Genomic DNA, 12646 nt, shown 5'->3' with positions numbered 1-12646 from the left:
GTTTTTTTAGAACATAAAATTTTTAAAATCTAAAAACTACTTCAAATGAAAAGTTGTTTTGAGTAATTACTCATAAAAATCATTTTCAATGGATAAATTTTTTAAAATAAAATGTGATTTTTAATATGTTAAAATATCTAACAATTAATATCTAATTACTAAATAACATTATTTTTTTAATCCGTAATAAATTAATTTAAAATAATTTCTACTATTTTTGATAGACTATCATAAATATATACTACTAAAATAAAATATAAATAAAAGTAATATAAAAAAAAGTTTGATGAATTTTATAAAAATAAAATACCCTTTTTATTTAAATTTTATTTCAAAATAGTGTCATTTTTATAAATATAAAGTTAAAATCATTTGATTTTCAATCTATGACAAACATGCAAATATGACTTAAAAAAAAAGTTTAGAAAACAATTCATAACATGAAATAAACAATTGCTTTTGTTTTAAATGTTCATCGGCGAAATCACACACGAAATACAGAGAAATATTATATTGCAGGTTACGGATCAACACTTCAAATGTCATATATATCCACAATCTTTTACTATATGATATACACTTATTTAAATAATAACCAAGTTTTAAAAAGTGGATTACAATTAATTTAGAGGTTGTGGAAAGTGAAAGTGTGACATGATAACATCCCTTCACGTGGTGTTTGTTTTATGATTGGTCCAATTTCTCTTATTTGAGCTGAGAAGTGACATTATATGCTTTCAATCAAAGTATAAATAGCCACCTCTAGGGTATGAGTCTTTTAACCAATTAGCACATATATATGAACGAGTATATGAAACTAAGTCAAAATTTTTTATAGAGCTAGCAAATTTAATTTTGTCAATTATTTCATTCACTATATAGTCATGCCTAGTGGTAGTACTAGTAGAGACCCTCTTGTTGTTGGGGGTGTAATTGGTGATGTATTGGACCTCTTTCAAACTTCTATTCCTATAAGAGTCACATATAATGGTAAAGATGTTACCAATGGTTGTGAATTCAAACCTTCACAAGTTGTTAATCAACCAAGAGTTAGTGTTGGTGGAGATGACCTCAGAAACTTCTACACACTGGTAATTAATTAGATCCCAAAACTTATTTTGCTGTCTATATAATAGAAACTAAAAAATAATTAAATTAGCAACAAAAATTATTAACAGGCAAAATAAAACTTGTTTCTAATTCTTTGATTTTCGTTGTTATTTCAATTTCTAGTCGTATCATGATGGTGGTTTCTATTTGGATCTTAATTTCAATTGATTTTTTCATTGTAGATCATGGTGGATCCAGATGCACCAAGCCCTAGCAATCCAAATTTGAGAGAGTATCTTCATTGGTAAGTAAAAATAATGTGGTTAATTTGAACATGCCATTAACATATGTGTATATACAAGAAGTGAACTAGATTTATGATTATTTTTTAATATTTCATTATTAATCTTCCCTTAATATACATCAGGTTGGTGACTGATATTCCTGCAACTACTGGACCTACTTTTGGTATGTTCTTTGTTAATTAGCCCTCTTTAAATAGTAAATAATTTTTTATCTTTTTTTATGAGAAAAACAATTTTTTGATGAGGTGAATAATTTTCTATCAAGAGTGAAGACTAGCCAGTGCTTAAATTTATTAAAATGTATAATTTGAACGAATAAATGATTGTAAAAATAAAATAAAATAAGATTAACCCTAATTTTTTACAGGATATTTATCTTTGGTGTATTATTATCTCCTTCTATAATATCTTCAAATTGATGGAGTGATTATTATACAACAATATATTTAGATTAACAAATCATGATTCTGGTTGCAAGCTAGGTCCCTTCATACTTACATATTTATATGTTAGGAGATTTTTGTTATATATCTTCCTCTAAGAGTTATATATTTGAAATTGTCAGTAATCATGGATAAATATGATATATGCCATAACAACTTAGGTTATAAAGCAATTACAAAGATCTTAGAAGTCATAGTCACTTTTAATATTTGCAGACTCAATGACCTCAATTTAAAACTTCAATTTTATCTAACTTTAGTCTTATGAATTTAAATAAAAAAAATTGAGTTGTTTGTAAAATCTAATTCAAGTGACAATGACAATATTATTAGGTTAGACATTTTTTTGAGGTGACACAATTACGAATTCGAAATTTCTATTTTGTGTGTGTGAATTTACTGACAGTACTTATCATTTTATCTACCTGACAAATAAAAAATTGGGTTTTTTTTTCTTTTCTTTTCAAATTGGCATGCAAAACCATCATTCTAGAAAATTGCAATCTAACTATGTTGTCACCACAACCTCTATCAATTATTTGCAGGACAACAACAAATTGTTAAAGAGTATTGAGTTTCTTATACTAGGGCTTAATTAATATAACTTATAATGAGACCAACATATACTTATCCTATTAGGAAAAAAATTAGACATGATTAATTATGATAACTACTTACTCTCTCCGTAATAAATTATTAAAAAAAAAATACATATATCTGAATCATATTAAACTAAATATGATTCAAATACGTGTATTTATTATTATTTTTTCTTATATTTTGTTGTTTAAACAAAATACTTGATATACTATTGCTTAAACATATACTAATGACAAATTTAATTTACTTTCACAGGTAATGAGGTTGTAACTTACGAAAATCCGCGGCCATTTATGGGAATTCATCGAATAATCTTCGTGGTTTTTCAACAACTTGGTAGAGAGACTGTGTATGCTCCGGGATGGCGCCAAAATTTCAACACAAGAGAATTTGCAGAACTTTACAATTTGGGATTACCAGTTTCTTCTGTTTATTATAACATTCAAAGGGAAGCTGGCTCTGGTGGAAGAAGGTTATGCTGATTGCTGATCATGATTATATCTATTATACATAGAAAACTATTAGATATTTCAATAAATCTAAGTAAAATCTATACATATATGCAAAATAATGGAATCCAAGCATTTTGGTTCATAATCATAATGATATGTATTATCAAATAATGTAAAATGGTGTTATAGATATGAGAAAAAAACTGGAAGAAAAAAAATTGAAAAATGTTATAGTAGATATATATATTTTAATATGCACTTTCAGTATATTTTTTAGGAAAAGTTACTCTAAAAATGTCCTAACTTAATTTACATTTTACTATTCTTCCTTTAATATTTAATGGACTAATTGGACACTTTTAATATTTAAGGAATTAGTTGACATAAAATTTTGTTCGTAAATACAGTTCAGATAATAGTTGCAAAGACATGAATATCTTGAAATGTAATTTCGAATTTAAAATACTCCTTTTTCTCCACATTAAATTTTTCTGATATTAAATTAAATTCTTCAAAATTTACAACATTCACACACCACACTATGCATCAATCACTTGTGCCAATAAATTTTCTATATTTTTTAGTTATATATTGAATTTGTAGAAAAAATAACAATAAAGTTTCACAAAATTGGTAACTATAGGAAAATGCATAAATTTTAGGTGTCTTCCATGAATATGGATATAAAATGACTATTAAACATATATATTTTGAAGAGTAAAATTAATTAGGTATATTTTGTAAAATAGATGTATAAAATTAGGTAAATTGAAAAAGAAGCCGAAATATAAAAATATAAAAATATATACTTACATATGATGCAGATCTAGGGCTCAACAATATATCATCTCTCTGCTCTAACCGGTTGCTGCCAACAAACTGCAAACTCAACAATTTCATAACATTCTTCTTCTTAGCAAACTAAAAAAGTTGTAACTGAAAAAATAAAAACAAGAGAAACATTTCAACCACATTTTATTTGAATGTGTTGATGAATGCAGGTGCAAATATGAAGGAATAGAAAATCCAACAAATTTGGAACAATCGAACGGCTCAAAACGCTCCGCTTCGAAGCCAGATCCAAATTCTTCAACGAGGTCGAAACGCTTCGCTGCATTACGGTCGTATCGGCCTCTTCGGATCGGCAATTCAATGACGGAGAGAAGAGCGTTCATCTTCAAAGACAGAGTTGAAGATGGTGCTGCTTTGCAATCTGGAAACTGACACTGTTTTTATTCTGTACTATGCAATTTATTTAGATTAAATCTTTTTTTTATTAATGTCTATAAACTCTGAAATTAGTATTTTAGGACATTTCACTATTGCATATGCTACTCTTTATCGACGGTGATTCACGTCCGAAGATGAAATATTACCAAAAATTAGTTTATTTATATTATGCGATCCAAATCAAAATTTAAGCTTATTATCGATATTATCTTTTTTATTAATAAATTTGGTTATTAAAATTATAAAAATAAATAAATTATAAAAGTGATAATTTAGAGATATCATTATTAAATAAGAGACGAGTTATCTTTTAAAAATATGAAAATACAAGGACAAATTGTATGATGTTTTTTCACGATATTGAGTCAATTGTACATATTTCATAGAGTTGTTACAATATATTTCTATTATGATTCAAGACTAAAGTTTAAGATTTGTATTTAAATATTACAAGTAAATTTAAATATTATTTATAATCGGAGAGACTAGTCTACTTACTATAAATTGTGAGTTATATTCAACGTATTAATATTTACTTACGTTTCATTTCAAAAAATGAATTGATTTACGAAATGAGTATTTTATTAGCACATGAATTAGATATTTTGTAATTGAGTTTTTTTTACGTAATTGTAAATTTCAAAGTAATTAAGATTGATTTAAGCTACATGTTCTTTTAAAAGCATGTGCTATTTTCGTATGTGCCATTCAGAAATTGAACCTTCGCCAAACGATAAAAGGATTCAAGTATTTATGACTTGTGTTGTACCATTGCAATACAATTTCTATTTTCTTTGAAAAAAATGAGAATGTTGATAATTACAATGTCGAGGAGTACAAAAAGACTTGAAAATATGAAAGCATTCTAGTTGAAATATCTTATACTAAGTAGATGATTCTAAGGCTTCATCACTTCGGATATGATTGTAGCAAAATTACATGCTAGAAATTATCCCTCAAGTGCAACATAGAAAATCCCAAACCTTCACTAAAGAAATCATTGTGTAGTAAGTGTGAATTAAAAGTCTCACATTACTTAAAAAAATTAGAATTGAGCAATAGATAAATATGAGGTACCATAAACCTATTGATTTAAGGTTTTGAATTAAGATGTAATGTCTAACTCATTTGTGTGGTTACTCTTACATCAGTGTGGATAATCCGCATACTCCCTTCATGACCAACAAGACATTAGTCAAATGAAAAACATTATGAATTTGAGGGAAGATATTGGACACTGATAAGCTAAATGAGAGATCTTCCCAAGGAGAAACTCATGTGATATAACCATATGAGAAGAGTCCAACACAACATTAGTCTATTAGGTGGAAAGTACCACATTGAATCTCATGGTTTAAATACTCAAAATATGAGACTCGTAACATTGCTAACTCCTTTAAAAATCTATGTTCAAGATGACTTTCATTCTATCCGCATTGACCTTGTGATAGTTTTGTTATTTTCCCTCACCTATCACTATTTAGTGGAGCACGTTAATCCCTTCTATAGATAGTTCATTACATAACACAACTTTCAAGCAAAGCACTCATCGTAAGAAAACTACTTTTAGCATCTTTTTACATATCTAAAAAAATTACAACCCCGTATGGAAGTATACATCTAGAGGGGAAAAATTTATATTTTTGTTCAGAAGTACATATCCAAAGAATAAAAATATTGTGTTTTTCTAATATGCGACTTCAAATTACAATTGGAGATGAAAAAGAAGCTCTGGATCAATTGATATAATTTAAGTCCAACAGAAAAATCCAACTCAATAAACTAGTCCATTACGTGAAATAATACCTTAAAACCTTGTTAAGGCAACGGGTAATAGAGAAGAAACTACCATACATAAGCAATAACGGAAACTTGTATAGAGGGTTTCACCACAATGGAAGAAATGGGAGACAAATTAAGGTAGCTCTTTAAGATAATAGACCATTAACATGGCATACAATAAAATGCAAGAGAAATAGTTACCATCATTAGACACGACTCTCTAATAACTCGTCTTGCAAAAATTTGAATGATTATAATGGTGCTCAATGTCCGCGATTGAAAGGAGCCACAAGCCCATTTGTTTGTAACCTTAATAGCATACACCCCAGCTTAAGTTGAAAGCTAATTAACCATTTCTAAAAATCACTTTATCCAAAAGTACACATATAAAGCACAATAAATTAAGAAAAAAATTGTGTTTTTTTAGATGTATACTCTCAAGGTATACGCAGGGGTGGGAAAAGAAAATCCCAATAAAAATTGTTGAAATCCCACAAAAACTATAAAAGTCCCAACATTCTACAAGTCAAGAAACAATGGACTTCATCTTATCACAAGACAACAAACCTCATAAGTCATAATCTTAGTTTGTCAAAAGTTAAGCTTCCCATGCATGACTAGATATTATAGATATGCTCAAATGACATAACATAACATATGCTCAAACCTAACTAGGGATTTTGACCCCAAACAATAAAAAAGTTAACACACTTCCATGAATATTGACCATTTTTTTACTCAAAATTGCTTATAACATTTTATTAATAATGATTTCATGGAGTATCAATAAAAATATAGAGACTAGTTATACATATGTCTTTCTTGCGAGCACATTAAGAATTTCATTTACTTGTTTTTTAATAAAAGTTTCTAAAATAAGAATTAAAAAAAAAAAAAAATCTAGTCATAAAGGATAACATCTAATTTAGACATATTCTCCTTATTAGAATTAATATTATCAACTACACACTTCGAAACCAATTCAAAATCTACTAACTCAAGTTAAAATTCAAGTTAAATTTTTAAACCCATTTTAAAGTAATTAACAACTTCAGAAGATGCGACTACACCCTTGAATAAAAAATCAATTTATATGAGCATTATCATTCCAACTTATTTTGTTTACGAGTGTGGATCAACATAGTCAATTTAATGATCCAACCTAACTCAAATCAATTTGTTCATTTTTCTTTTATAATTCGTGCTAAACTCAAATCAACTCAATCAAAAACAAAATAGTTTAGCTCAAATTACGGATTTGAATTTTCATACTCACACCTGGTGCATTGAAAAAAATTATGAATTTTTTCTATTTATTAATATAATTTAAAAGTTTCATGTGTTAAATCTAGACATGTTTAAGGTTAGTTTCAAGTGGTAAAATTTGAAATTACAAAATTGAATATAAATGTTGAAATTTTCATAAAATAGAATTCAACAATTTAATTTATAAACACATAGAGTTTTTATATCGTAAATAAATCATATTCATCGTATCATTAGAAATGTTTAATTTTTAATTAAACTCTTCAATTTAAATTTATTCATTCTTTTTCAAAAATAAATATGTCATATCAATGGATCCTTCTTTTAAGAGAGGCAATATTGTTAGTCTTTGAAGTGGTACCACCAACATCACCTCGATGGTTGCTTCTTATCTTATAATCAACCCTTATCTTTACTTTATCAAAAGCTTCTAACTTTCTTACACTACTCATAAGATTCTTCTCAACTAGTATAAACGAAATTGATACACAATCGAAAATTAGAATAAGACACGTACACTTGTCTTTTGAAGGAAAACACGACACGTACACTAACTCCGCAAAAGAGTACCTAATTCCACAAAAGAATAATCCATATAAAATTCTATGTAATTTTTTAAAAGTAATAGGAAAAAAATATTTTCCCTTATTCACTTAGTTGAGCCGATTCGGTCCACATTCATGAATTATTTCTAAAGTGATCACATTCAGTGCTAACTATCATTTGAGCATACATATATATCTCACGAAACTACCATCAACAAGTCGATGTCAAATACAACGAATTAAATTAAATATAAACATGTTCATAACAACTATTTTTCGAACAAGTATAATGATAACCAAAATAAGTCAAAGATTTAATTCAGAAAAAACCACAATTTTAATATCTAAAAATATAAAATACTATTATTTTAAATTCGATTTAACAAAAAATTATTAAATTATCAAAATATTAATTATTTTATATTGATATTACATTACAATTAAACTCATAAATCAAAAAGTTATATATACTAATTTTACATCAAGCAACGTGGCTTGTTTTCAAAGTGTATGTTTGGATGGAGATTTGAATTAGACACATTAACTGAGCAACGCACTAGTGCATTTATATAGATTTGACTAAATTGACGATAAAGACCGATTTACGATATAAAATTGACTTTATTAATATTCCGATCTCAAATAAATAGTCTATGATTAAAGCGTGTGTTCAATTTCTGCATTCATATAAAGTAGAAGGTCAAAATTGTAATTAAGATTTTATAAATTTATATATTATTTTAACAACTACTTTTTATTTTACTCTTAATTTTTGTTAATTTTTTTTAATATTTTAATATATAAACTTTAATATAAGGTATTATCTAAAATTTTGAACGAAAACATAATATAAAAGTAAAATATCCTAATATTTACCGATAAATAATAATGTAAATGACTTGATAGCTTTATAAATAACTATAAAAAAAAAATTAAATATCGTTCATAGTTTAATCATCCTGTCAATCTGAAACTGAATACAATTTCATCCGGTTATAAAAAACTGAATACAATGTATGGATTGTTGATTATTAATACAATTATAAATTATTAATGATTTATAGTAAAACTATTGCACTGCCTTCACATTCTTAAGATATATTTTTGAAAGATTTTAACATTAACATTTATTTATTTTTACAAAAAATATCTAAATAATGTGAAAATATCTACTGCCACGTGTTTTTCGTCGCTGATTCGTACAAAAGATATTTATAATTCGCACATAAAAAATAAAAATAAAAAAGAAGACAAGATCCTATAATGGAAGGAGAAAGAAGAATACCTACAAACAGAAACCCTAATTTCAGTCTAATTGGCAAATCTGAGAAGTCCGTTGAATCCAAAGCCAAGAAGGATCCCAAAAACAGAAACAGATTCAGCACTTTCTATTTTTTCTCAAAATGAAAATTATAGAAAAAGAAGATAAATAAATAAATAAATGAATAAATAAATAAAAACAAAGTCGCTATCTCTTTCTCTCTGATTTTGGATTTCACTCCCTTTGAAGAATCGTTGTAGCTATATGTATTGTTCCTTTGCTCAGCGATCGAGAAGAAGAAGAAGAAATAGGAGTAGTAGTAGTAGTAGTAGTAGTGAAGTGAGGCGGTGATTGTGGTTGGAAAAGGAGGGTGCAAATAGCAAAATGGATTGAAGTGAGGCGGTGATTGTGGTTGGAAAAGGAGGGTGCAAATAGCAAAATGGATTGTTATGGATATCGACAGAGAAAGGACTAGGGTTTCTTTTATACATAAAGTTGTTTTCTCTTGCGGGCCATTTTTTATTCTTTCTCTTTTTTCTTCATGGGCCCATTTGAATCTTTTTGTTTTTTATATAAATTATCATATAAAACAATTTTATATTGGTAATCTAATATTTAATAATAAACCACTTTATTTTAAATTTTAATGATACGAAAAAACAAAAAAATATAACTAATATAAATTTATACGATATATTTAAAAACAATTATAATTAATAATTCGATTATTATAATTTATTAACTTTATAAATTTTTTTACCAATAATGTAGTAAATTGAATAATTTATTATTTCATTTTCATTTTTATTTAAAGCATAAAACAAGATATTTGATCAAAACCAAAATAGAAGTAAAGAAGACATAAAAAAGATAGTACTAAAAGTACTTGATATAAAGATCTAAAGATAAAGCATAGAGGCTTATAAAATAAAAATAAAAATAAAGCATAGAGCATTCAACCCACCCTTGAGAATTCCGAAGGGGCAATATTATTGTAGGAGAATTTTAACGTTCATGTAATCTTTTTTTTTTAAGCTCGTGTAATCCTTTTTGGTGGGGGCGGTTTTTAATTTATACAATACCCAAAAAATAATTAATATAACAAAGTCAATAGAAGTAAAAATGATAGTTTGGTACTATGCAAAAATGTAAGATATGTGATGGAATTTTTCGTTCTTAAAAATTGTTTTTTCTTTCTATTTTATCTCATTCAATATTTTAGTCTACATATTTCTAAATCTACAACTTTAGTTCTCAATTTACACAAAAACATTACTTCTCTCCATCTATGTATTTGAAGTTGAATTTTGATAATATGATAAGTAAAATGTTTATGTGATAATTGAATCAATGATGTGGCATTGTCCAAATGAATTATCACTTAACAATTCATTTTAGTTTGATCATAATATATAATAAATCATATTACAAAAGCAATTGAATTTGATGCAAAACAATATCCAGGTGGATTCTTGCATAACTATTGTCATATAAGCATTTCATTTTTCATATCACAAAATTCAACCTCAAATACATAACAAAAAAACATAAGACATTTAGAATATGATAATCGTAATTTTAAATTATGAATCAAAATTGTGAATGAGACAAAATAAAATAATGAGCAAAATTGTATTTTAACTTTTTGTGTGTGTGAAGAATTTAGCTATTTCAAGTGTTCATAAGATTATGCACATCATATACCAACAAACATGAGGAATATATATGAATCTTATTTGACTAGCTTCGGTTTAGTCGTTGTGAAAAAATGTCCTTTTCCGTCACATTTTCAATCCCAAACAAATTCTATACATCATTAAACTATAATCGTAATTATGACTCAAATATGGAGATATATTTTCTTCATGATTTTGCTCAAATTCAAAATAGATTAATTTGTAAATCAAATTCAAAACTTACATATAAAACTCAAAACTTATTTTTATTTTTGAAAATTTCAAAATATAAAATAAATAAAAAATACTCGGAAAGGACCTTAGTCATTATTAAGTGGTCTCTACCGCATTTTTTTTATAAAAGAACCTCTTTCATGTCATATCATAAAAAATGATACACATTTTTTCTTTAACGACAAATTTTTTATAGATAAACTTATGTATTGTTGCTAAGAAATTGTTCCTACAGTTTCTATTAGAAAAACTAGGAGATGACATCACATGCTGAATCAATTGAACAAGTTTTATGGGTCATAAAAGGTAGCCACACAATTTCGGCACAAACACGTAAAATAAAAAAAGTTTGAAGAAGAAAGAATTAAATAATGTGAATTGTATGTATTGTTTTTTTATCCAAATAACTTTTCTTTGGAATTGAGACTATTAGTCCTATGGCTTCTCAAAATTTAGAGGGATGAATAAATTTTGAGTATGCAGCAGATAAAAATCGATCAAAACTTTTTTGCGAAAAGAAAGTGATGTTATTGGAGTTATTGATATAAACTATGATATTAATTGAAAAACACTATAATAACAATAATTTAATATATTAATTCTATAATTGAAGAGAGTTCGATTAGACACTTAATAAAGATCAATCAACAATTTTATATAAAAAAACAAGATTTATCAATAATTTATACACAAATTGAATAACACTTGGGAAAAATTAAACAATTCAATAACATCAAATTATAACTCTAAGAACTACAACAATGCAAATATTTTGATGAACATTAAAAAAAAAATTGCAATAACACTTCACTTTTATTTTCCACCTTATATTTAAAAACATGAAAAATCAATTATCAATTAGGGATGAAAAAGTGGATCGGTATGCACCATTTAGCACGTCCCGTGATTAGTTCGTTAAAAAGTAGAATGAGACAGACTAATTTAGGTAGTCTAGTTAAAAGTATCACCCTGTTTTGTGGCCGATTGGCAGGCTTTTTGGTCGGCTCGTCAAAAAATACTTTTTCTTTTATTTGAATATTTTATAAAAAATAATAAATGTAACCATAATCAATCAACAAAGCTAAATGTCATAACAAAGTCATTACTAATATAAAAAAGTCTCAAAATAAATTCATCAATATTAAACAATTCAAATTTTCTTTTTACAATATACTTAGTATTACAATATACTAAGAAATATAAAATTTTAAAAAATTATTGTAATTCACTATAGAGTTTAACTCTGTATTCTCAACGTCAAATTATATGTTATCACATTCATATACTAATAAAGCACTAGTTAAAGTTCATTAATATATGATTTTTTTTTATTCTTGTACATAAAAATCATATCTTCATTAACTTTTAATTTAGGTTGGATTTTTTAATTAAATTGGATAAATCAATGAACCACTTTAAGTTTTGAGTTTGGTTGAGTTATTAAAAAAAAAACTAATAAAGTCATAAAAAATAGCATTTTTTTTAATCTGACCTTCTTCTTTCACCCCCTTTTCAGTGGTTTAAACAGAAGAGACCAACTTAGGTAAGTGAGTTTTCAAATCTTTAGCTCAACTCGTCTAAAATGGTGAACAGAACAGTGGATTTGACTCGTTTTGCCATCACTATTATCAATATAACTAAAAGTCACACTAAACATAATGTTTATCAATGTTCTTGAAAATTGTTTTTCAACTAAATGTGAAGCAATTTTCTGCACACAACTAAATCGGAAAAAATTTCAACAACCTTAATTAACATTAGTGTAGAAAACTTTTCACATTGACTGAAAAATCATTTTTCAA

At 26.4% G+C, this 12646-nt stretch overlaps 1 protein-coding gene across 1 annotated transcript; it reads left to right on the top strand.

Annotated features, from left to right (window-relative positions):
• The first annotated feature begins 781 nt into the window (after positions 1-781).
• On the top strand, positions 782-3110 carry FTA3 (protein FLOWERING LOCUS T). Its single transcript, XM_004489666.4, has 4 exons — positions 782-1091; positions 1293-1354; positions 1478-1518; positions 2654-3110. The coding sequence occupies exons 1-4, from the start codon at positions 885-887 to the stop codon at positions 2878-2880; spliced, it is 537 nt and encodes a 178-aa protein (XP_004489723.3). The 5' UTR covers positions 782-884; the 3' UTR covers positions 2881-3110.
• Positions 3111-12646: the final 9536 nt, after the last annotated feature.

Source organism: Cicer arietinum, chromosome 2 (genome assembly GCF_000331145.2).
Source record: "Cicer arietinum cultivar CDC Frontier isolate Library 1 chromosome 2, Cicar.CDCFrontier_v2.0, whole genome shotgun sequence".
Lineage (NCBI taxonomy): Eukaryota > Viridiplantae > Streptophyta > Magnoliopsida > Fabales > Fabaceae > Cicer > Cicer arietinum.
Note: the sequence above shows the minus strand (reverse complement) of the source record. Positions and strands in the feature narration are given on the sequence as shown.

Excerpts from the sequence above, each read along its gene's own strand:
- FTA3 (XM_004489666.4), top strand. The coding sequence starts at position 885 with ATGCCTAGTGGTAGTACTAGTAGAGACCCTCTTGTTGTTGGGGGTGTA. Across the intron at positions 1,092-1,292 it reads TCAGAAACTTCTACACACTG|ATCATGGTGGATCCAGATGC; the intron begins GTAATTAATTAG and ends TTTTCATTGTAG. Across the intron at positions 1,355-1,477 it reads TTGAGAGAGTATCTTCATTG|GTTGGTGACTGATATTCCTG; the intron begins GTAAGTAAAAAT and ends AATATACATCAG.